We start from the raw sequence: 27,402 nt of genomic DNA on the forward strand, positions 1-27,402 counted from the left end.
CATTCAGATAAAAGTATGCCTTTACTCTTTTCCTGAAATGTGAGCTTTCCTAATAATGCTTCCTTTTGCTTCCATTTGATTCCATAGACATTTATTGAGCTTCTATCATGTATAAAATATGAGAGTATGGGTACTGACTTTTGTCTATGAGCTTCAAGATACTCCAAATTATCTTCAATCCATTTAAAGATATTGGTTTAAAAAAATGTAATCTGCATTACCTGTTGTTTCTTTCCTTTCACTTATGTCTAAGGTATCTACAAAATTACACTTTACTATTAGATCAGTATCTCATATTAATTTTTAGTCTGAAGTTTTCCTTCATTAACCATACTTATTTACCAAACTTTTCCTTGCTTGGGTGTCAATCAAGAGGTGCTTCGGAGAATATCAGGTGGTCTACTTAGAGACCAAAATGTAGAGACCATAGAGGATAGAGGATTAGAATCGGAAACGCTGAGCCTTTATATTTATAAAAAGTGTGTAAGGTAAAGATGCTCAAAAGTAAATGAATTTCTGACGCACACACATCTGTTTAGGTAGTCCAGGCACTGAGGTTCTCAAGTTCTCCAGCTTCCATTGTATTTTTGTAATGCCTTCAGCCAGTGCTCAGTATTGTCTGCATTTTTACTTGGCTTTTTCACTTCCTTAATTGTTCATTTTGTTTCCTGTTTGTGACCATGTTTTCCTTCCATGGATACAAGTTCTTTGAAGTCAGACATTAAGTTCATCAAAAGGCCTTCTATGTTTTTGAAGGGTCCCACTGAATTCTTTAAACAAGATATTGGAAAAGTATTACAAATGAAAAAGCTGCATAATATTTATTTGTGGTCCTAGAACAATGCTATTAAAATCAGCCCATGATTTTTCCAGTGAGATCAGAAAGCTTGTATATCAAATCAGAACTGTGCATGAAGCAATCAGACTCTTTGAAAAGACACTTCTACAGAAAAAGAAAATACAAAGCAGCCAAAGAAAAATTAAAAATCACTTTCTTAGTTGGTTTTTGAAATGCATGATACCTTGTTTTCATATTTATAACAGTATAAAGAAGTGAATTAGCATTAAGATCAGTGACAAAACACTTTAATACTTTCTATCCCAATATCATTCTAAAATAAGAAAATATGTCTGTGTGTAGTTTGATGACAGAAAGGATAATCAATAATCAGCAAGAGCACTTAGTGACCAAACAAACATTAACTGTATGAAGGAAGAAGTTAAAAATATTTATTACTATAGGTGATCTGCAGTTTTTATATTTTACATTTCAACTAAAATAACATTTGCCACAGCCAAATGTATGGCATCTTTAAATACACACATTTACATGCAATGCACATTTAAAATAAAATATTTCCCTAAAGCAGAGACATATATACTTATTACATACTCTTATTTGAGTGATATAGTATTAAATGACTCAATGAGACTTGGAAGAAAAACAATCAATGGGGAAGTACTTTATTTACAGGATACAATGTAGCACATGCACGAGTCTCCAGAGTCTTGGACTCCTTGTTTCTTTACCTCCTCTCATTTCTAATTCTTATCCCAGTCCTAAAAGTCCAAAAAAGAAACCTAACTACTTCTGGGATAAACCTCCTTTAGGCCTCATCCAAACTACTAATTGCCCACTACTTCAGTAGCAATTTCTGCTAGCAGATGAGAAGATGCTCCTAGTCCCAACCTTAGAGCTATATATAATATGGTCAGGTTTCTACGACTACTAGAAATGTGCTCCCCTTACTGGGTAAGCCTCTGTTCATTTAAGGATGAACCCAAATGTGGATCCCATTTTCAGTTATCAATGTGGGTCATGTTTAACCTGGAAGTTCTACAGAGGTGAATGTGTCTTCCCCAAAGTTCCTGTTTCCAGCTTATAACTAGAAGAGATACATTGTTTATTCTTGAACCAGGGTTAGTAACCCAAGAACAATGATTGTCCTCTCCTATTATGAGAACCAGATCACTTCTACTCTCTATGACTGAGAGTGAGTCTTCGTCATTATGGAAAATGTGTTCTGAATATATGGATATCTGAACATTAACTTTCTTTACATGTAGAAAAAATATCCAAAGTAGATATTTGGTCTAAGTATAGACACTTTTGCAAAAGCTTACTTTAACTCAACTTTACGGTCTTATAACACATTCTTATTACTTCTTTACTTTCTTTCCATTAAGTAATATGTTTTTCTGATTATGAATGGAATTAAGTCAAATGGAGGCTTTACAGAATATACTGGCAGATATAGTATGTGTTGTTATAATGTTAAGTTTTGATTTCCATTTTTAAAATCCTTTGACACATGCATTTTATTTTAAAACATGTACTCATTTGTTAGAAGTAAACATGCTATATCTTAAAAACAGATTACAGGTTTGCCACCAAAATGAACACAATTAATTTTCTTTATAACCAAATGGCAACATCTGACTTTACATCTTGGAACTCCGTACAGGTGAATGAGCGTGATCGTCTTCTAAGATTTGTTGGTCTCTGAGGTCTTCCTTCTGTCAAGTCTAAATATATGTCAGATTTCAGAAAACGTGTGTAACTGTCTTGTTCCATAAGCTGATACACTCTGCTTTGCGCAGCATCAAAACTGTGTAGGGTAGGTTGGGTGATGCTCTTGCTAATGACTTCTTTGGTGTGAAAATCAAGGTTAACCTGGATGATAATAATAACAAAAAGTATGATTATGGTCAATCTACTTAAGTAAACACTTTTGAAAAACAAACAGTGCAGGACTGATCCAATGTTGGAGTGGGCATAAAGCACTTGGTTGCTTTTGTGATTTTTTTTTTTTTTTTATAAGTCTAAGGATCCAGTGATTTACTCTGGGGTGACATTTCATCTGGCTCTTCTCTTCCTTTGCTCCTGGTCCTTCTCACTCTCTGCTGATTTAGAATAATGAAACATTATAAATATCATTAAGACCATCAGATTAACCCATTTTCAACGTGGAAATGAAACTTCATAGAAATTAAATTATTTTGAATGAGGGAGACTTGGGGGTATATATGGGATTTCCATGCAGGGCTTTTGTTTTATCCCCGTGCTCTTTTCATTTTATTATAATGCTTTCTTACAGGCAAGTGTAAGCTAAAAATGGTTATCTTTTAAAGATAAAAAATCCTTTAATGGTTTTTATCAGAGCACTACCGCTATATCTGATTCTGATAGATGTTAAGTTTTCATTTAGGGTTCCTTCCTTTTCCCTCAGGGGTAACACTATACAACTAGCTGCTTTTTAAAAAAGTTGTTTATAAAATTGGCCTTGGGAAAAACAGAATAATGCACTGAAACACAGAACAGACTGAGACTTATTGGTACAAGAAAAACAATCATCATTCCATGTGAAATGATATCCACATAAACAATGCTACCTCATGGACATATTAATTTATAGTGAAACAGAACTCTTAACAGTGGTATACTACCAGTCCTACCATTTCAGCAAAGAAACACTATTTATTGAACACATAATAAAAATATAGAAACTCTATTTAAATTATTTTTGAGGGCAGTCAGGTAATATTTGCTAGTTGTATAATTTTATTGCTATAGTTTCAGCAGTTGTATCACACAATTATCTCACACTGTGTTTGCAGCCAAAATCACGACTATTTTTTCACTTGAACCATTGTCAAATTAGGTTTCGCTCATCTATCGATTATGAAATTTTCTTTAGCCTATCTTAAAACAGAGGAATAATTATTTGGGGGCAATCAAAATTTCGCATAGGTAGATGAGCTCACGCTAAAATGGTACATTATACAAACTTTTTAATTTGTCTTGCCTTCCTCACTTATAGAAATTGTTTTGATAAGACATTGTTTATGCTTAGGTGATTAATACGGATAAATGAATGAATCTAAAGGCTGCAAGTAATTGTATTTACTCTTGGTCTAGAATAAAAATAACCCCAAGGAATGACTTCAGCTCTACTTTAACTTTCATGGCGAAGCCTTACAATGCATTTTGTTAGTATGTAGGAATTTACATAAATATCTGAATTTGCTTCAATAAAATCTTGACCTTTCTGATAGAATATATGAGAATACCAATTTGATAAAGACAGAGTCTCTCAAAAATTTTTCAAGCAGTTTTAAATTTTTACAATTATATTTACTGTACCTCTTGGGGAGCATCATTCTGTATAAATTTCTCATATATTGCTTTTGCTTTAACGATAATTTGTTGAGGGTCTTTACTTTTCTTGAAATCTTCACAGGCTATCCAAAATTCAATGTTTTCCTCACTGAATTCAGTTTTAAGGAATGTGGTAAAAGTCTTCAGTCCATCTACCAGGAAAAGAAGTGATATATTTTAATTATACAATATTAATGTTGAGGAATTGGACTATGTGATTTCCCCCCTCCAAATATGTATAAATTCCAGTTAGTTAATATGCAGTGTGATATTGGTTTCTGGTGTAGAATTTAGTGATTCATCACTTACATACAACTTCTAGTGTTCATCACAAATCCCCATTTTAATACCAACACATCTCTCCACCCACCTCTCCTTCTGTATTTTACTACTTGATATTAAAATATAACTGCAAATATTAACAGAATAGCTATGTCTTCCCTCTAATGCAGTGAAGAAACACACATCTGCACACTATATGTGAGAGACCTCATATAATTTAGCTGTAATCTTCACAATTATGTAAAGTATTAATCCTGTTGAAATGAGGCTGATTATCATACATAGACCTATTATACATAGACCCGAGGAAGAGGGACAAACCCCTACTCTGGACCTTGGTTTGGTTCTCTTTTCCTCAGTGCCTTCCTCAGGGATGTGGGGGCTATTCTATGGAGCCAAGAAACTATTCCACCTGGAGCCCATTCTCCCCTCAATGCCCCCTCCCCCACTTCTAGACTATGCTTCTATACTCAGGACCCTGGAATTCCCTGTCTAAAAGCTCTATGTTACCGGGTTTGTACAGTCCCCTTCCCTAAGTTCATTGACTAAAGGCACACAGACTCAAAAGTATGTGTACCCTTAGGATAAGACTTGAATTTGAAGGTTGAGGTGTCTACCCAAATATGCAAAGAGGACTTTCACAGTATGGAATCTAACCATGAGTAGAAAGAGAAGGAAGGTAGGCATGTTGCTAATAGAACTGTAAAAGTCTGAAAATTTTATATTTAAGCCTAATGGTTACACAGTACATTTATAAAAATAATAAGATGAAATATGTATTTTTAACAGTTTGTTAGCTTGACTTATTGCTCTTAAGCATTTAGATATTTAGTATGGGGTCTCCATTTTTACTTGTGTTCTGAGCTCCATCAATATTAGACATTGGTATCAGGTCTTGTGGAAGATGGCCAGTGTTCAAATTCATGTTTAGCAAGTTACTATGTAGTCCTGAGTGGAATACTTTTCTTTCTTTGCCTCAGTTTTTTATGTTAATTTAAAATTAACATAATGATGATACCTACCTGATCGAGCTGTTTAGACAATGAAAAACATTGATTTCTGGGAAAGATGGAGTAGGAAGACCTTCACCTTTTCCCACAGATAAAACTAGATAGCATCCATAGAAGTGTAAATAACCCGGAGAATGACCTAAGGCCTGGCGAACAGACTCTTCACAGCTAAATGCAGATCCACAAGACTGTCTGCAGGAGAGAGGGACACTGCAGGCACAGAGAGAGGAGAGAAACAGACCCTTATGCCAGACACCCCAGGCTCAGCCACAATAGTAGAACACATAACACACATAGGAGAAACCCCTGAAGTGACAGGTTCTCGGGAATAGGGAACATTGCACTACAGGAAACCATAGGACTTCTTCATAAGACCAGTACTTTCAAGAGCAGATGTAGATGACTTTCCTAAAACATAGAAACAGACACAGACCACTAGACAAAATAAAGAGACAGGGGATATGTCTTAAATGAAAGAACAGTACAAAACAGAAAAATAGACTTAGAAAACTCAGCACTATCAAGTGTAATCACTTTTTCATTATATGAATCCCAGAAGAAAAAGAGAAAGGGGAGCAGAAAATTAATTTGAGAAATGATAACCAAAAAATTCCCAAATCCAAGAAGGAAACAGAAACCCAGATCTAGGGGGCACAGAGAGGCCCCAATAAAATCAACCAAGGAGGTCCATACCAAGACACACATTCATTAAAATGGCAAAATGCAGAGATAAAGAGAGAATTTTAAAAGCAGCAAGAGACAAGAAAACAATTACATACAAGGGAAGCCCTGTAAGTCTATAAATTGCTTTTTCAGCAGAAACTTTGCAGGCTGGCATGATATATTCAAAGTGCTAAAAGAAACAAAACAAAACAAAACAAAACAAAACCTGCAACCAAGAATACTCTATGCAGCAAGGTTATCATTCTGAAAAGGAGAGATAAAAGAGATTCCCAAACAAACAAAAATTAAAAGAATTCACGACCACTAAATCATTCCTACAAAAAAATGTTAAAAGGAGCTCTTTGAATTAAAAGGAAAGACCAGAAGTAGGAATAAGAAAAGTAGAAAGCATAAAAACAGTAAAGTTAAGTATATCTATAAAAATTGGTCAAGGGATTCACAAAATAAATGGATACAAAGTATGATACCAAATACCTAAAACATGGAGGGTGGGGGAGTAGAGTAAAGTATGCATTCAAATGTAAGCAGCCATCAACTTAATATAGACTGTAATATACATTAGATATTAGATGAAAACTTCATGGTAACCACAAATCAAAACAAAAAATAGATATGCAAAAAATAAAGACAAAGGAATCCAAGTATATCATTAAAGAGAGCAAACAAACTATGAGAGAAGAAAGCAAGAGAGGGGAGAATTAAAAGTATTACAACATGCAAAATATAAGTGATTCTGGGAAAATTGGATAGCTTTTTACAGAAGAATGAAACTCAACCATTCTCTTACACCATACACAAAGATAAACTCTAAATGGATGAATGACATCAATGTGAGACAAGAATCCATCAAAATCCTAGAGTAAAGCATAGGCAGTAACCACTTAGACATTGGCCACAGCAACTTCTTTCAAGACACATCTCCAAAGACAAGGGAAATGAAAGAGACTATAAATATGTCATAATTTCTCTTGTAATTCCTTATTTGACCTATGAATTTATATGTGTTTGTTTCCAAATAGTTGGAGGCTTTTGTAGCTATGTTACCAGTACTAATTTTATATTAAAACCCTTGCGGGCAAAGGACATACTCTATAAAATATCATTCTTTTGACATTTAGATTTATTTTACATCCTACATACCATGTGTCTATCATGGATATTCTTCCTTATGCTCTTGAAAATATGCTGGGCAGAGTGTTATATAATTGTCAATTAGGTCAACTTGAAAAATAGTGTTAATTTTTTTTATTTATTAATTTTTTAAAAAATATTTTATTTATTTATTTGACAGACAGAGATCACAAGTAAGCAGAGAGGCAGGCAGAGAGGCAGAAGCAGGCTCACTGCTGAGCAGGGAGCCCAATACAGGGCTTAATCCCAGGACCCTCGGATCATGACCTGAGCTGAAGGCAGAGGCTTTAACCCACTGAGCCACCCAGCTGCCCCAATAATGATAAATTTGATATAACCTTATTAATATTCTGTCTACATGTTCTATAAATTTATAAGTGAACAGAATTAAAATCTCCAACTGTAATTGTAAATATTTCTACTTCTTTCAGTTCTGCCAGTTTGCTTCATGTATTTCAGAGCTCTGCAACTAAGTCCATATATATTTAGGATTATTATTTAGTAGTAATAGTTGACCACTTTATAATCATGAAATGGAAATACTCTTTATTTTGAAGTCACTTTGTCAGGCCACATCAGATTGTTTTTACACAGATTTCTTATGCTAAGCACCTATATTGTGTATCATGTTCATTTTTTTATTTTGCCGTAGTATTTTATTTTTAACATGTGTCTCTTGTAGCCAATATATAGTCGTTTTAATTTTTAATCTGTCTAATGATCTCTGACCTTTAATTGAAGTATATAGTCTATTTAAATGTAATGTTATCATTGATATAGCTAACATCTTATTTTCTGATTGTCCCATAATTTTGCTGTTGTTACTCTTTACCTCTTTATTTGTCCTCAGATTAAATAATTTCTATTCAGCTCTCTTCTACTTGACTCACCCTTTCTTATGTAGTCTTTAATTTGTTGTCATGTCTATTTGATGAATTTTTTTACCCTAGTTTATTCCAATTCTAGACTTTCCATTTGATTGTTTCTATAGTTTCAGTTTCTCTGCTGAGTTTTTGCATCTATTCACTCAGTATGTCTTTTTTAACATTTATGTTCCTCAACAAGTCAATAATAGCTTTTTTACTGTCCTTGTATGCTATTTCAAATATTTTGGATACCTTGTTGTCAGTTTCTATTATAGTTGGATTATAAGGAAAGTACAGCACATCAAAATTAGAGGAGTTCAGCTTAAATAGTATTTAGAGGGAAATTTATTGCATGTAAATCTATACTAGTAAAAAAGAAGGGTTTATAAAGACAAGATAAAAGTTTCTACCTTAAGAAGCTTGAAAATAAGAACAAATTAAAGCCATGGTAAGTAGAAGGGAAAAAATAATAAAAATAGAGGAGAAATCTACATTAAAAGAAAAAAACAGAGAAAATTAGCAAAAGCAAAAAGTTGGTTCCTTGGAAATATTAGTAAAATAGAACCCCTAGCAAGGTTGTTTCATAGTATAAAGCAAATCAGGAATATTACCACATATCTGACAGATATCACAAAGATAATAAATATATGAACAGTTTTACACCAATAAATGTAACTTAAATAAAATGGGAAAATTGTTTAAAAAAAAAAACCTACTCAAAGTGACACTGAAGAAGTGAAAAATCTGATGGCCTTAATCCAATTAATGAACCAACTTTATAATAAAAATATTCTCTCCTCCCCCTAGCAAATTTTGGGTTCAGATTTAGTGAATTTTATCAAACACTTAAGAAAAAGTATTCTAATTTTATACAACTCCTTCCAGAAAACAGTGGAGGGATGAATACTTTCCACATCATTTTAATACCAAAACCTGATATTCCTTCCTCCTCAGAAATAAATAAAATAAATATTAAGAAAGAGAGAAAAGGAAAACTATAGACCAATATCCATCATGATCGGAGATGCAAAAATTCTAAACAAAAAAACTTAAAGACTTAAATTTAGCAATGTATGAAAGGAAAAGCAAATGTTCTAACATTATGGTTAAAAGAATTGTGAAATAAAGTGATAGATTTCTTTCCTCAACTCATTTTCATTTATATTCATTTCTTATATTCACTACTCTTTAGAATGATTCTTTATGGTCAGTGATGGCTTCTAATATAAAATGTTCCATACAGAGTGAGGCAAGAAGAATGAATCTCTACAGTGGAATTACAGAAATTGAGAGATTTTGCATTTATAACATGTTTAGAAAGGTTCTGAGGGCTAAGTGCTGCTTATATACACTATCGCATTTAACCTTTACAACAGATGCTAGGAATATGCCTTATATTCATTTTCATAGATGAGGAAATGGAGATTCAGATAAGTTCAACTTCCCCAGATCTCACCTTTCGAACAAACAAACAAAGTTGTAGAAGTGTATCTTTCTTAGGAAGGCAACGTTTTCTGTGGTAGGTACAGTAACAGCCCTCCATAGATGTCCATGCCCTAATTCCCAAAACCTGTGAACATGTTACCTTACATAGGAAAAAGGAGCTCTGCAGATGTGGGTGTGGTTAGGGACCATGAAATGGGTAAAGTATCCTGCATTATCTAGGTGGATAATCTAATCCAGTCTGAGCACATGAGTCCTTAAAAGTGGAAGAGGAAGGCAAAAGAGTGGGTCAGGGAGATACATGAGAAGGACTGTTACTGACCTTGAAGATGAAAAGAGAAGGTCATGAGCCAAAAAGTGTGGTGGCTTCTAGAGGGTATGAATTGTATTGAGTTTAGAGCCAGCAACATAATGGAGACCTTGGTCCAAAACTGCAAAGAAGTGAATTCTACTAAAAACCTGGAAAGGGATTCTGCCCTAGACCCTCCAGAAGAGACAATCACACCTTGATTTTTTTTCCCTGATAAGATCTATACTGTACATCTGACCTACAGAACTGTAAGGTACTATATTTGTGTTTTTTTAAAATCACTCAAGTTAGGGAAATTTGTTATAGCAGCAAGGGGAAACTAATACAATCCTCGAACTATGTTTTTTATTTCCCCATATATATTTTTATATTTCACCAATATATTTTTAATTTCTCCTATATATAGAACTTGTCCTCTTTGTCATGAAGCACCATTTTTTTATGTCGTAAGCAATTTTTAAAAATATGTTAGAGAGACACATCGATCCGGGGGAGGAGTCAAGATGGCGGAGAAGTAGCAGGCTGAGACTACTTCAGGTAGCGGGAGATCAGCTAAATAGCTTATCTAAAGATTGCAAACACCTACAAATCCAATGGGAGATCGAAGAGAAGAAGAACAGCAACTCTAGAAACAGAAAATCAACCACTATCTGAAAGGTAGGACTGGCGGAGAAATGAATCCAAAGCGACGGGAAGATAGACCACGGGGGGAGGGGCCGGCTCCCGGCAAGCGGCAGAGCAACGGAGCACAAAATTGGGACTTTTAAAAGTCTGTTCGGGGGCACCTGGGTGGCTCAGTAGGTTAAAGCCTCTGCCTTCAGCTCAGGTCATGATCCCAGGGTCCTGGGATCGAGCCCCATATCAGGCTCTCTGCTCAGTGGGGAGCCTGCTTTCTCCTCTCTCTCTCTCTCTCTCTCTCTCTCTGCCTGCCTCTCCACCTACTTGTGATCTCTCTCTCTCTGTCAAATAAATAAAATCTTAAAAAAAAAAAAATGAAAAGCTAGTCCTCCTAAGGGAAGGGGTGGATAGTAAGAGCTGTTTCTAGAAGGAGCCTACCATTTAAGGAAAAAAAAAAAAAAAAAAGTCTGTTCGGCTGAGGGACATCGCTCCAGAGGTTTAACCGGGGTGAAGCCCACTCGGGTCAGCGTGGCCTCAGGTCCCGCAGTGTCACAGAAGGATCAGGGGTGTCTGAGTGTCACAGAGCTTACGTATTAGAACAGGGAAGCCAGCTACAGAGACAGAGCCGAGGAGTGAGCTCTAAGCTCGGGGTCGCAAGCTCGGTCAGCTCAGAGCGCGGCCGGAGGCCAGGGTGACGGGAGTAATTGGGCGCTGTTCTCTGAAGGCACACTGAGGAGTGGGGCCCTGGGCTCTCGGTTCCTCCGGGCCGGAGACCGGGAAGCCGCCATCTTCATTCCCGCCCTCCGGAACTCTATGGAAAGTGCTCAGGGAACAAAAGCTCCCGAAAGCAAACCCGAGCGGATTACTCAGCCCGGCCCCGGGTAAGGGCGGTGCAACTCCGCCTGGGGCAAAGACACTTGAGAATCACTACAACAGGCCCCTCCCCCAGAAGATCAACAAGAAACCCAGCCAGGACCAAGTTCACCCACCAAGGAGTGCAGTTTCAATACCAAGGAGAGCATCGGAATTCCAGAGAAGGAGAAAGCAAAGCACGGAACTCATGGCTTTCTCCCCATGATTCTTTAGCCTTGCAGTTAATTTTTTTTTCTTTTGTTTTTCAATTTTTTTTCTTCTTCTGCTAAATTTTTTTAACTTTTACCCTTTCTTTTTTAACGTTTTCTAACTAGTTTATCTAATATATATATATATTTTTTCCTTTTTATATTTTTTCTTTATTGGTTTTCTTTTTTTAATTTTTTTTTCTTTTTTTCTCTTTCTGAACCTCTTTTTATCCCCTTTCTCCCCCCTCACTATTTGGGATCTCTTCTGATTTGGCTAAAGCATATTTTCCTGGGGTTGTTGCCACCCTTTTAGTATTTTACTTGCTCCTTCATATACTCTTATCTGGACAAAATGACAAGGCAGAAAAATTCACCACAAAAAAAAAGAACAAGAGGCAATACCAAAGGCTAGGGACCTAATCAATACAGACATTGGTAATATGTCAGATCTAGAGTTCAGAATGACGATTCTCAAGGTTCTAGCCGGGGTCGAAAAAGGCATGGAAGATATTAGAGAAACCCTCTCGGGAAATATAAAAGCCCTTTCTGGAGAAATAAAAGAACTAAAATCTAACCAAGTTGAAATCAAAAAAGCTATTAATGAGGTGCAATAAAAAATGGAGGCTCTCACTGCTAGGATAAATGAGGCCGAAGAAAGAATTAGCGATATAGAAGACCAAATGACAGAGAATAAAGAAGCTGAGCAAAAGAGGGACAAACAGCTACTGGACCACGAAGGGAGAATTCGAGAGATAAGTGACACCATAAGACGAAACAACATTAGAATAATTGGGATAAAAGAAGAAGAGGAAACAGAGAGGGGAGCAGAAGGTATATTGGAGAGAATTATTGGAGAGAATTTCCCCAATATGGCAAAGGGAACAAGCATCAAAATCCAGGAGGTTCAGAGAAGCCCCCTCAAGATCAATAAGAATAGGTCCACACCCTGTCACCTAATAGTAAAATTTACAAGTCTTAGTGACAAAGAGAAGATCCTGAAAGCAGCCCAGGAAAAGAAGTCTGTAACATACAATGGTAAAAATATTCGATTGGCAACAGACTTATCCACAGAGACCTGGCAGGCCAGAAAGAGCTGGCATGATATATTCAGAGCACTAAACGAGAAAAACATGCAGCCAAGAATACTATATCCAGCTAGGCTATCATTGAAAATAGAAGGAGAGATTAAAAGCTTCCAGGACAAACAAAAACTGAAAGAATTTGCAAACACCAAACCAGCTCTACAGGAAATATTGAAAGGGGTCCTCTAAGCAAAGAGAGACCCTCAAAGTAGTAGATCAGAAAGAAACAGAGACAATATACAATAACAGTCACCTTACAGGCAATACAATGGCACTAAATTCATATCTCTCAATACTTACCCTGAATGTTAATGGGTTAAATGCCCCAATCCAAAGACACCGGGTATCAGAATGGATCAAAAAACAAAACCCATCTATATATTGCCTACAAGAAACTCATCTTAAACCCGAAGACACCTCCAGGTTTAAAGTGCGGGGGTGGAAAAGAATTTACCATGCTAATGGACATCAGAAGAAAGCAGGAGTGGCAATCCTTACATCAGATCAATTAGATTTTAAGCCAAAGACTATAATAAGAGATGAGGAAGGACACCATATCATACTCAAAGGAACTGTCCAACAAGAAGATCTAACAATTTTAAATATCTATGCCCCTAACGTGGGAGCAGCCAACTATATAAACCAATTAATAACAAAATCAAAGAAACACATCGACAAGAATACAATAATAGTAGGGGATTTTAACACTCCCCTCACTGAAATGGACAGATGATCCAAGCAAAAGATCAACAAGGAAATAAAGGACTTAAATGACACACTGGACCAGATGGACATCACAGATATATTCAGAACATTTCATCTCAAAGCAACAGAATACACATTCTTCTCTAGTGCACATGGAACATTCTCCAGAATAGATCACATTCTCGGTCCTAAATCAGGTCTCAACCATTATCAAAAGATTGGAATCATTCCCTGCATATTTTCAGACCACAATGCTCTGAAGCTAGAACTCAATCACAAGAGGAAATTTGGAAAGAACCCAAATACATGGAGGCTAAACAGCATCCTTCTTAGGAATGAATGGGTTAACCAGGAAATTAAAGAAGAATTGTAAAAATTCATGGAAACAAATGATAAGGAAAACACAACGGTTCAAAATCTGTGGGACACAACAAAGGCAGTCCTGAGAGGAAAATATATAGCGGTACAAGCCTTTCTCAAGAAACAAGTAAGGTCTCATGTACACAACCTAACCCTACACCTAAAAGAGCTGGAGAAAGAACAAGAAAGAAAGCCTAAACCCAGCAGGAGAAGAGAAATCATAAAGATCAGAGCAGAAATCAATGAAATAGAAACCAAAAAAACAATAGAACAAATCAGTGAAACTAGGAGCTGGTTCTTTGAAAGAATTAATAAGATTGATAAACCCCTGGCCAGACTTATCAAAAAGAAAAGAGAAAGGACCCAAATAAATAAAATCATGAATGAAAGAGGAGAGATCACAACAAACACCAAAGAAATACAGACAATTATAAGAACATACTATGAACAACTCTACGCCAACAAATTTGACAATCTGGAAGAAATGGATGCATTCCTAGAGACATATAAACTACCACAACTGAACCAGGAAGAAATAGAAAGCCTCAACAGACCCATAACCAGTAAGGAGACTGAAACAGTCATCAAAAATGCCAAACAAACAAAAGCCCGGGGCCAGATGTCTTCCCAGGGGAATTCTACCAAGCATTTAAAGAAGAACTAATTCCTATTTTCCTGAAACTTTTCCAAAAAATAGAAATGGAAGGAAAACTTCCACACTCATTTTATGAGGCCAGCATCACCTTGATCCCAAAACCAGACAAGGATCCCATCAAAAAAGAGAACTACAGACCAATATCCTTGATGAACACAGATGCAAAAATTCTCACCAAAATACTAGCCAATAGGATTCAACAGTACATTAAAAGGATTATTCACCACGACCAAGTGGGATTTATTCCAGGGCTGCAAGGCTGGTTCAACATCCGCAAATCAATCAATGTGATACAACACATTAATAAAAGAAAGAACAAGAACCATATGATACTCTCCATAGATGCTGAAAAAGCATTTGACAAAGTACAACATCCCTTCCTGATCAAAACTCTTCAAAGTGTAGGGATAGAGGGCACATACCTCAATATTATCAAAGCCATCTATGAAAAACCCACCGCAAATATCATTCTCAATGGAGAAAAACTGAAAGCTTTTCCGCTAAGGTCAGGAACACGGCAGGGATGTCCGTTATCACCACTGCTATTCAACATAGTACTAGAAGTCCTAGCCTCAGCAATCAGACAACAAAAGGAAATTAAAGGCATCCAAATCGGCAAAGAAGAAGTCAAACTATCACTCTTTGCAGATGATATGATACTATATGTGGAAAACCGAAAAGACTCCACTCCAAAACTGCTAGAACTTGTACAGGAATTCAGTAAAGTGTCAGGATATAAAATCAATGCACAGAAATCAGTTGCATTTCTCTACACCAACAACAGGACAGAAGAAAGAGAAATTAAGGAGTCAATCCCTTTTACAATTGCACCCAAAACTATAAGATACCTAGGAATAAACCTAACCAAAGAGACTAAGAATCTATACACAGAAAACTATAAAGTACTCATGAAAGAAATTGAGGAAGACACAAAGAAATGGAAAAATGTTCCATGCTCCTGGATTGGAAGAATAAATATTGTGAAAATGTCTATGCTACCTAAGGCAATCTACACATTTAATGCAATTCCTATCAAAGTACCATCCATTTTTTTCAAAGAAATGGAACAAATAATCCTAAAATTTATATGGAACCAGAAAAGACCTCGAATAGCCAAAGGAATATTGAAAAAGAAAGCCAAAGTTGGTGGCATCACAATTCCGGACTTCAAGCTCTATTACAAAGCTGTCATCATCAAGACAGCATGGTACTGGCACAAAAACAGACACATAGATCAATGGAACAGAATAGAGAGCCCAGAAATAGACCCTCAACTCTATGGTCAACTCATCTTCGACAAAGCAGGAAAGAATGTCCAATGGAACAAAGACAGCCTCTTCAATAAATGGTGTTGGGAAAATTGGACAGCCACATGCAGAAAAATGAAATTGGATCATTTCCTTACACCACACATGAAAATAGACTCAAAATGGATGAAGGATCTCAATGTGAGAAAGGAATCCATCAAAATCCTCGAGGAGAACACAGGCAGCAACCTCTTCGACCTCAGCCGCAGCAACATCTTCCTAGGAACATCGCCAAAGGCAAGGGAAGCAAGGGCAAAAATGAACTATTGGGATTTTATCAAGATCAAAAGCTTTTGCACAGCAAAGGAAACAGTTAATAAAACCAAAAGACAACTGACAGAATGGGAGAAGATATTTGCAAATGACATATCAGATAAAGGCCTGTGTCCAAATCTATAAAGAACTTAGCAAACTCAACACCCAAAGAACAAATAATCCAATCAAGAAATGGGCAGAGGACATGAACAGACATTTCTGCAAAGACGACATCCAGATGGCCAACAGACACATGAAAAAGTGCTCCATATCACTCAGCATCAGGGAAATAGAAATCAAAACCACCATGAGATATCACCTCACACCAGTCAGAATGGCTAAAATTAACAAGTCAGGAAATGATAGATGCTGGCGAGGATGCGGAGAAAGGGGAACCCTCCTACACTCTTGGTGGGAATGCAAGCCGGTGCAACCACTCTGGAAAACAGCATGGAGGTTCCTCAAAATGTTGAAAATAGAACTACCCTATGACCCAGCAATTGCACTGCTGGGTATTTACCCTAAATATACAAACGTAGTGATCCGAAGGGGCACGTGCACCCGAATGTTTATAGCAGCAATGTCTACAATAGCCAAACTATGGAAAGAACCTAGATGTCCATCAACAGATGAATGGATAAAGAAGAAGTGGTATATATACACAACGGAATACTATGCAGCCATCAAAAGAAATGAAATCTTGCCATTTGGGATGACGTGGATGGAACTAGAGGGTATCATGCTTAGCGAAATAAGTCAATCGGAGAAAGACAACTATCATATGATCTCCCTGATACGAGGGACAGGAGATGCAACATGGGGGTTTAAGGGGGTAGGAGAAGAGTAAATGAAACAAGATGGAATTGGGAGGGAGACAAACCATAAGTGACTCTTAATCTCACAAAACAAACTGAGGGTTGATGGGGGGAGGAAGGTTGGGAGGGGGGGTTGGATTATGGACATTGGGGAGGGTATGTGCTATGGTGAGTGCTGTGATGTGTGTGGACCTGGCGATTCACAGACCTGTACCCCTGGGGATAAAAATATATTATATGTTTATAAAAAATAAAATTAAAAAAAATATGTTAGAGATATAGAAACAGAAAATGTTATGACAACCCATAGACACTTGCAAAGTATTGAATAAGAGATAATTTCAACCACTACTATGACAAAAGAATCATGCCGCTCTATCCCACTGTTCCTTCCATTGGTGTTTTCACTGGACTAAGGGGAGATTTTTTTTTTTTTCTATAAATTAATCCTGAGCACCAGGTGCTAGCTAAATGTTTGTGAAGAAACTAGGAAGACAAGCAAAGGTCAGGCAAGAAGAATTTGAGAAGCTATCACTTAAGGTGGACAAGCGAGTCAGAACTTGTTAAGCACCACCTTTTTAGAGGTCTTAGTACTAAGCAGTTCCTGAATGAGTTTACAAACTCTAATCACTGAGAATAAGCAAGAATGATCAATGTAGGATATTAAACAACTTTTCTTATTTTTTAGTTTGTGTTTGATTTTCAAGGTTTATTTCTTAATGCTGTGTAGTGTGCTTTTCTCCAAATGTAGAAGAGAAATATAAATGGGTAAAGATTCTTTGAAGTATTTTGATACATAGAAGATTTTCCTCAAATACCTAAATATGTATATGTTTCAGAGTCAAAATAAAATGCCTGCAATCTTGCAATGAGACAATAGTTTGTTCCAGATTAAACCTAGTTTGGAAAGAGGAAATTAAGTATAAGCATTATTGGGACTGTAAATAAAGTCACACTGACCCAAGTGAAGGAAAAAACTTCTGATTTCAACTTTTGCTATCCATATGTCATGTATAGGTATGGTTGATCAGTTTTTAAATGCCAAATTATTCCTAAAGTGAGTTAATAATGTTATAATTTTGGGAGAATATGACCATTACTTTTCCTATTAATAGATCTCAATTATAATAAAGTGCTTTGCACTAAACATCTAAAAGGAATCATCCATATGCCAGGCAACTGAAATTGTTACATATTAAAAATAACTTTCAGGGCACCTGGGTGGCTCAGTTGGTTAAGTGACTGCCTTCAGCTCAGGTCATGATCCTGGAGTCCTGGGATCGAGTTCCGCATCAGGCTCCCTGCTCAGCAGAAAGTCTGCTTCTCCCTCTGACCTTCTCCCCTCTCATGCTCTCTCACTCTCTCTCTCCTTTCTCAAGTAAATAATTAAAATCTTAAAAAAAAATAACTTTCTTCACCTTTTATTTATAAAACACCTAGTATGAACATGAGGACTGTATTATATACTGAAATGCAGTAATATTAATTATAATAGACATTTTAGGTGTTTGCTAAGGTCTTGACACATTGCTATATGCCTTTTATTGGCCCAGCTCCATTTAATTTTCACGTCAGCCCTACTAGAGCAACCCATTTTTACAGATGAAGAAGTTGAGGTACAAAGAGTTAAGTTGCACACTGAAAAAAAGCAAAAGAAAATAAAATTGAAAAAAAAAAAAAAAAAGAGTTAAGTTCCCCTAAGTTTACAGCTGGTAAAATACAGTGCAGAAGCTAGAACCCAGATGTTTTTTGTTCAAAGTTATAAGCTGCCATCAAACAAACTCCCTGCTGCTGAGGAATATGAAAGTCAATGGGTGGGCAAGACAGGCCTTTATAACCCAAGGACTAATGAAGGACATTTGTGGGGGTTTTTATTCTGTTTGGAGCAGCAGAGGAAAATCAATTTGCATGGAATCCAAATAGAAACTTTCAAAAATATAAAATAAATGTTTCTTCATATGTGGCCCTTTACTAATTCACAAAATATAAGTGTCAACTATGTGCCAGCCACTGTGCTCTGGAATATGCATAAGAACTTTGTTACATGATTAGTCTTGAGTTTCATACAGACGTTCAGAATGAAGTCACAGAACTAACAGTGGGAAAAGTGCTATGTGCTAAAAGTGCTGATAATGGGTTAATCGAAGTGAATGGGTTCTGTTGGCACAATATGAATATAATAAGGAAGAACAGATACTGATTCAAGAAATGAATTAATAATGAAGGAGAAAGTAGTTCATTTATATAAAAGTTTAAGTAAATTACTTTTTAAAAAAGTAACATGCAATGTTGTGCAAGATTATCCCAGCACCTTAGTTACTTCCTGTTTCCCTTACTCACTTTGGGCAGCTACATTAAGTCAGGTCACAACGGAACCATTTGCTCACAGAAGGAGTCACTTACCCAACAGTCCTTTAGAAGGCAGCAGTGGTGAATGCAGCTGCCAAAAGTGCTTGATGGAACCTGGGATTAGAATTCACACTGGAAGAAGCTGGTTCAATGTGTCATACAAATATGAAATGCTTGTGATTGCATGTTTCTAAATTGAAACTCTGGCATCTGTTGGAGAATTTTTCTGATGCCAAGAAATCAAATGAAACAAAAAGTCACGAAACTCTCAGGTTGGCAACCCAAGTACAGTATTACTAGGTTGCATGTTTCCCCCTTAAATATTTGGCTTCATAGCTCTTGACCTGACACAGAATATTGTGGTTACTTTTGCAATAATGATGCATTTATGTGATCCATTTATAATTTAGACTGGATTTTACTTACTTTTATCCTGAGACAGATTAAGAAACTGAGTATTAGTTATGGGTCAGCCTGATTCAGAAATTTAACTTTGCAGAACACTGGAATCCTTTATCTTGCAGAAAATCAGTAACTGAAAATTGGGAAGAGCAAGCTGAAAAGCCACAAGGTAAAATGTAAGGAGAAGTACTCATTTCCTTCTGCAAAAGTGAAGTACTCATTTCCTTGCAGGCTTTATTCAAAGTCAGTAGTATTTTCCACAGTATAATCGGTTTATATTTTTAAAGCAAGGGGGAGCCATGACTTACATATCCTACTTCCCTCATCATTATGAATTATTCTCAGAATCAAGTTTAGTAGAACCACAATACAGGTTGCAAAAAAGTCCAAGCAAATATTCATTAATGAAAAGGTAAAGAAATTGGAATTATTTGCAATGACCAGAAAATGTACAGTTATGTAGTAGTTGGAATATTTTCTTACCGAGACTCCCTGCAGGAAATAACATCCTCTTTCACACATCTTTAGTTAACTGATTGAAGATGTGATGGTTAGAAAATCTCTATTTATAATCAAGTACTCTTAAATATTCTAGGTGTGTCCCTATAAAACCCTGCAAAACTTTCAATAAAGTTTACCAGCAACTAAATAAGTTCAAACTCTGACCTGTTATCTTCTCACAAATCTTGTGCTCCCACTTCTTTTTCTCATCTGTAAAAGGCACTGTCATCTCCCTATTAATATGGAATAAAATCTAGAGATTTTTGGCTCATCCTTTTTCTTCATCTCTTCATCATCTCACTTCACAATACACACACACATTCGATCAGTCACCAAGTTCATCCGTTTTCTTTCCAAAATAGCCCTTACTTTGAGGTTAGCTTTTATATTTGTAACAATCTTGTAGGTAGTCCATATTACATGTATAGAATTCTACTTTTCTGTCCATCAGTTTTCTAACAAACTTTCTGAACTTTGTCACCAATTTGACTTTCCAATGTGTTTGTTCACTAGTCTGCCCCAGTGAAAGTGAACTGGTTTATTTTCCAAGTTATATCAAAATCTCTTATTTCTCTAGACATTTTCCTGCCTTTTTATCAGCTCAGGAATTATTTTTTCTTCTGCCTGTTGAAATCCTGAAACACATCCATATAATCTCTTTTAATAATTTTTAAAAGGTTACACAATACATTGCAAGTTACATAGCATTTTTAAAACTATTTAGCTAATTATTTTCAAACATATATTAGTGAGCAGAATTATTTTACTTTCAAAGATATCTTATGTGGAACCATATACATATATGTATACAAACACACAATATACACATACATATAATACCACTAGAATTGATTTGCTAACTTTATATTGGTAACATTTACTTTTATAAGGTCAATTAATAAGAAGACTGATAACTAAATTTGAAATTGGTGATTATGAATCATATATAATCTGATATAGCATTCAGAAATCATTGATTTTGTATGTGTAATTAAATTATAAATTTTTATGATTCATTTCACAATTTCAGACAAATTTGTCAATAAATAAGGATGTATGCTAATATCTGCATAGAAACAAGAGGAACAGTTTATTTTAGAATAGACTTAGATTTATGGAAAAGTTATGAAGACAGTGCAGTTTCCTTATACTCCACAACCAAGGTTCCTCCTATTAACAACATCTCATATGGGCAAAGTACGTGTTATAATTGATAAACAAATACTGATACGCATTTATTAACTAAAGTCCATACTTTGTTTAGATTTTCTTGGATTTTATCTTCTGTGTTTTTTTTTTAAATTTTTAAAAGAACTAAACTACATTTGAAGGATGAAATTTGGATAAAATAGCCAGATTATCAAAACACTCCATGGATTCTGTCACTTCTGTGGAATATAGCTAAAACCATGCTCTTTCTGTTTTAGTCTCATCTGTCTATTGCCTGTCACCCTAAGCCTCCCTTTCTTTTTCAAATTGTTACACAACAAAGAATTACTTTATTTTAAATTCCCTAAATAAATTGCACTGGTTAATTCCCCATGCTTATGTTGGTTCTGCACTTGGATGGTCTCTCTCCTTGTCCAGCTAGGGAATTTTGATTAAATCCCCTAAAATCTAGAGTAAGAACCATCTAGTCTGTGGTTCCATTTCTAAGGTTGCTAATAGTTAGCATACATTGCTTTTAAAACTTTTTTTTTTAAAGATTTTATTTATTTATTTGACAGAGAGAGAGAGATCACAAGCAGGCAGAGAGGCAGGCAGAGAGAGAAGGGGAAGCAGCTCCCCGCTGAGCAGAGAGCCCGACGTGGGCCTCGATCCCAGGACCCTGAGATCATGACCTGAGCTGAAGGCAGAGGCTTTAACCCACTGAGCCACCCAGGCGCCCGCATACATTGCTTTTAATATCAGCCATTTTGTCAAAATAATAATCAAATTTCTATTGTATTTTGATTTGAATTTAGTTTGATTTATCCCTGCATTTCCCATTTGGCTAAATTTAATACAATTTCCTTTTCCTTTATATAGACATGACATACAGAATTTAAGAAACTTACTCATTTAACCACAGGGGAATTTTGTAAAATTTGATAAAGTCTTTCTTGAAGTGCCTGTGTGTGTGTGTGTGTGTGTGTGTGTGTGTGTATTAATGAGTATAAGATCTTTCCTTCCTTTTTTTGTTTGCCTGGAGTCAAGACAGTAGAAATGAACTGAATTTAACCATTGCAACCAAAAGACTTTTTTAACTGATTATTTTATGCTTTATAATTTAATATTACAATAAGCTTTGTAATTAAAAATAATTGGATTTTGGGGGGATTGATTAAAAGGATCTAGTAACATAATTTTTTTGTGAATTCAATATATTTTAATTAGCACTTTGATCAAGAGCAATGATAATAATGTCCAAGTGGGTCAGTGGGGCTGACTTTCATTATCATGTTGAACCCTCATGATTCAAATTGCTGGTATTTTACAGTTCTTTAATATTTCCACCAGCAGAGAAGAGAGAGAGGGAAGCAGATTTAATTTTTTCCATTCAGTTTTGACTACTTGTAATACAGAATGATTACAGAATGCCGGGGGAAATTTTTCTGTAGGGCTAATTACCCTGGCTTAATCTTTCTTCTCTCTGTATGGGTCATGAGAGTAGGATGAAATTATTATGTACCAATTTATTAAGTTCAATAAATAAATACAGCTTATATCTTTCTTTTAATTGAAATTTTACCTTGTAAGTGATTTCACCCAGTTGGGAATTAACTGGAAAATAGGAAAAGATTATTAAATTTATTGTTGAGGGGTGCCTGGGTGGCTCAGTTGGTTAAGGGGTTGCCTTTGGCTCAGGTCCTGATCTCAGGGTCCTGGGATAGAGTCCTGGATCAGGCTTCCTGCTCAGTGAAGAGCCTGTTTCTTCCTCTCCCTCTGCCTGCCGCTCAGCCTATTTGTGCTCTCTCTCTCTGTTAAATAAATAAGTAAAATCTTCAAAAAAATAAATTTATTGCTGATAATTATTATTTTTCATAATAGAAGTAATAATTTACACTTTGTGTACGGTAAGTTATTGGTTTCTTATTCATCATCTCACTTAATCCTGAGAGAAATCCATTCCTATTGGAACTAAAGACATTGTTATCTCCATTTATAGTTGAAGAAGCTGAAAGTCAGAGAAAGTAGGAAGATTAACTAAGACTATGCAACCATTATGTAGCACAAGAGAATCAGAGCTCAGATCTCAAAGGAACAGTGGGCTAAACTTTTCCTAGAAATAAATTTGTTTATATTATTTAAACACTTAATATTTATCCGGTGATGTAATGGGTTTGAGCCTCCAGAGATGAAAAGACATTTGCTTCCTTATAATAAACTGTCAAATTAATTAAAAAAAAAAAAGGAGAGAGAGAGAGAGGGAGAGAGAGAGAGAGAGAAACAATCTAGGAAGCCCGTCCTGAATCATGGCTTATCAGTGTTGATTAGTCAAATAAGGACTCAATATTTGTTCTCTCATCTTCCACCTCACCTAAAAAGCTCCATCTTAAATACCCACCTGATTCTCAGCTCTTCTACAAAATTTTGCTTTAAAAATAGATGATTGATATGAAGAGTGAAATATTTACAAAATTTGAAAAAAAAAAACTATTTTCATGATGGTTACCTGAATTTCCAATGAAAGAACTACTTTAAATTTTAGATCAATAAAATTAACATGTGTAATCAGGTATTTTAAAATGAAGGATCTCATTAAAACAATCAATAAATTAAAAAATTTGAAACTATTAATCACAACACAAAAAGGTAATATTTCAACCACAATAAGTATTTTTAGTAAAATCAGAATATTTTTTAAAATTTCCATTTGTTTACTATTCTATTATTTAGTTATTTCTCTTGATCAGAAACTCAGATTGCTGTAAATTACTAATCAGACTACATTTTTATGACAGCCTGTTTTGTATAGTTATGTGCACACTTTGCATAATTATCCATTAAAATGTAAAGCATTTGGGGAAAAACACCACTAACCTTTATGGGAGAGCAGTTTGTCAAATGATTCACCCCATATCACTGCTTCTTCAGGGGAGACTCTGTTCAAGAAACAAAATGTTTGTAATGGAGTATGCAGAAAGTCTGTTTCTGGATCTGCTCTAACACACTGTTTAACACTGCTCTTTTCAGTCATAGGGTTTCTTCTTTTATTACTATGTAATGAAAGTTGTATTTACATTGGAAACTTCAAAAACATTTGTCAACTTTTTTAATTGATTTTGCCTATCAAACAATATGTTAAAATAACATTAAGTATTTTCTCCTGAGTGTATAAATTATTTTATTTAAAATTAATCATGTGTCAGGTTAAGAACAAAGAAAAAGAAATCAGGTCAATTATCTTTTAATTTTTTCTTTATTCATCTCTGCATATCCAGTTTAATTCAGCAAATAGAAGAACCTAAACTAACAGTAACTTTTAGCCAAACTTTTTTTTTAACTGCAATTTCCTTGAAGCTCTTAATACAACATGCAACAAATTTTTTTTTTTTTAAACAGACACAGGAAGTTTGGCTACTGAGGTTCTGAAGGGATAAGAAATATGTTTAAAAACTTGCAATACAACAAATAGTTTACAGTTACAATTTAAAAGGTTGAATATATTTGTCATTTCATTATTGGAAAAATTTGTATTTTAGTATTTAAGTATATAAGTACATAAGACCACTTCATTTTCTGTTTGAATGGCTAAAAATGACAAAACATCCCTTTTCATGCTTTTTGTTTTTATACCTAGAGGCATTTTTTCAAACTACTAAGGGAGGAAATGAATAGCTCTCCTCTATGACATTATTATGTTGTGAAACTCTTAAATTAATGAGTATTTCATCAGTTTATAAGGAGTAAAATATATCATTTAAAATTGACAGGTATATAATTTTAAAAGCACACCTTTAAATTTTTATAAGGTTATTTAATTTAAGCCATTAAAGTGTTTTAATTTTATGGAATATTCCTAGTTTTTTGAAATGAGATCTCTAACCTTCCTTATATTACTGTGTAATTTCCAATAAAATGGAAATCCCTAATTTCCTCTTTCTTAAACCTTTAATGATAGAATCAGCAAAATCTTCCCTCAAATAATTAAAAGTTATTCACCTTGTTTCTTTGGCCAATTGCCCAGATCTATTGGAGTGGGTTTCTTCATGAAACTCAGGTTTCTGCACAAGAAGACTTAACCTATTTCTTTTTTCCTTAGCTCTGAAAATGAAAAAGTGTTAGCTTCAGGACAATGTGGATGACAATTAAAATTTTTCCTTCTAACTGTCAAATAAATTTGGGATTGGTAATCATCTGAACACCCCTTCTCGCCCACATTCACCCCCCCACACACACACTCACAATGGTTTTCCTAGTGAATTTCATTCAATTTGCAGAGGAATTAGGATAGCATATGTGAAATATATTTTGCTTTTTTCCCCTCAGTGATTGTAAAGTATTTGAGATTATATTTCAATTAAGATTATCACTAGTTGTTCTGTGTGATTAAAATTGTTGCACTTTTTCAAAAAGAAAAACATTTTAGGGGAGCCTGGATGGCTTAGTTGGTTAATCATCTGTCTTGGGCTCAGGTCATGATCCGGATGTCATAAGATCTAGCCTTACATCAGGGTCCCTGCTTGGTGGGGGGTTGGGGAGGATCTACTTTTCCCTCTGCCCCTCCTTCTGCCCTTCTCCCTGGTCATGCTCTCTCTCTCTCTCTTTCCATCAAATAAATAAATAAAATCTTAAAACAAAACAAAACAAAACCCAACACTTTAGATTTAACAGATGTTTACTCCTAATAAACAGAGACTTTTTCCCCAGTTGTAACACTACATTCAATATATTTTCAACCACATACTTTAAAAATAAGTGCTAACAAATATTCAACATCAATCATGTTTTTAAAAGTATAAAACTGATTTTAAAAATTATGATTTTTACCTGATTTTCGCTTCTTTGCTTGCTTCTTCTTTTCCTGAACCATGTATTAACTTGAAAAAAGCTTTTTCTTTTGATTCACACATATTTAATTGAGGAAAGAAAACCAATGATGTTTCCATCTTCTCTCTCTAAAATGGAGAAATGTTTAATTTATTACATCCTTCCCCTATTAATGCTATTTCATAGTTATACATGGTATAATAAAAAGTTATCTTAACTCTGTCAGCAGTGCTTAAAAAAAATAAAGTAAAAATAGAGTCAAGAGCTGTGTTTCTCTCTCCACAAAAAAGTAGAACTGAGGAACAGAAGTACAATTTGGTCCTAAGTTGTTTAGGGAAATGATACTACAAATTTGCAAAATGACTCTTGGTCTCTAAGATAAAGACGGGTATTACAACAGTGCAACTTCTCTTTCTAGTTTGTGCAACCAGAATGATGCTTTAGTAGACCCAAATGACACTGTCATTTCCCACAGGAACTTAAAAAAAGTTTTTTTTTAAAGATTTTATTTATTTATTTGACAAAGAGACACAGAAAGAGCAAGCATGAGCAGGCGCAGGGGCAGAAGGAGAGAGTGAAGCAGGCTCTCCACTGAGCAGGAAGCCTAATGCAGACCTCTATCCCAGGACCCTGGGAGCCTGACCTGAGCTGAAGGCAGACGCTTAACCGGCTGAGCCATCCACCCACCCCTAAAAAGTTCTTAAATGTGTATAGTATGTATTTAAATATGTTGTGGTGAAGAATTACAGTGAACACTAGGAGATATTTCCCCTTGTTCCTAAATTTTTTAAACTTATTTTAATTACAATGAATTAAGTAAATTACATTTAATTGACACAATGGAATGTAATGTAAGTTACATTTGCTTAACATATTGTATCAAAGTAAGGATATAGATGGAGTTTTATAGTTGAAAGAGACAGTAGAAATCATTTCATTCAATAATTTTTAAGCACAGGTTCATGGAATGATTTTAGACATTTAAGAAATTTTTATCAGTCCATGGTGAAAATGGGGAAAAAAGATAATATGTAATTTTTTCTGTTCTTTTTTCTTTTTCTTTTTTTTAGGATTTATTTATTTGAGAGGGAGAGAGAGAGGTGCATGTGAGTGGGGATAAGATCAGAATGAGAAGGAGAGAGAGAATCCTCAAACAGACTCCCTGCTCAAATGCAGACCCACCCTGGGGCTCTATCCCAGGACACTGAGATTAAGACCTGAGCTGAAATAGAGTCAGATGCTCAACTGACTGAGCCACCCAAGAGCCCTGTAAATTTTTTTCTTAAACTACATATATATTTATATGAAGGAATTCATTATTTTGAATTTGCCTTTCTTTTTTATTGTTACAATGTTCTTTTTGATGAAATATTGTAACTAGAGATAGCAGTTTGTATGTTTGTTATTTTATGTCCTTATTAAAAAAGAAATGGC

General features: G+C 35.2%; 1 protein-coding gene across 1 annotated transcript; it reads right to left on the bottom strand.

The window, feature by feature from the left end:
- Positions 1-1,208: 1,208 nt before the first annotated feature.
- RGS18 (regulator of G protein signaling 18) lies at positions 1,209-26,276 on the bottom strand. The gene is made up of 5 exons (XM_047705638.1): positions 25,969-26,276; positions 25,141-25,242; positions 24,019-24,080; positions 4,145-4,311; positions 1,209-2,674 (listed from the first exon to the last, which is right to left on the bottom strand). The coding sequence occupies exons 1-5, from the start codon at positions 26,085-26,087 to the stop codon at positions 2,417-2,419; spliced, it is 708 nt and encodes a 235-aa protein (XP_047561594.1). The 5' UTR covers positions 26,088-26,276; the 3' UTR covers positions 1,209-2,416.
- Between the last annotated feature and the right edge of the window lie 1,126 nt (positions 26,277-27,402).

This window comes from Lutra lutra, chromosome 15, assembly GCF_902655055.1.
Source record: "Lutra lutra chromosome 15, mLutLut1.2, whole genome shotgun sequence".
Classification (NCBI taxonomy): domain Eukaryota; kingdom Metazoa; phylum Chordata; class Mammalia; order Carnivora; family Mustelidae; genus Lutra; species Lutra lutra.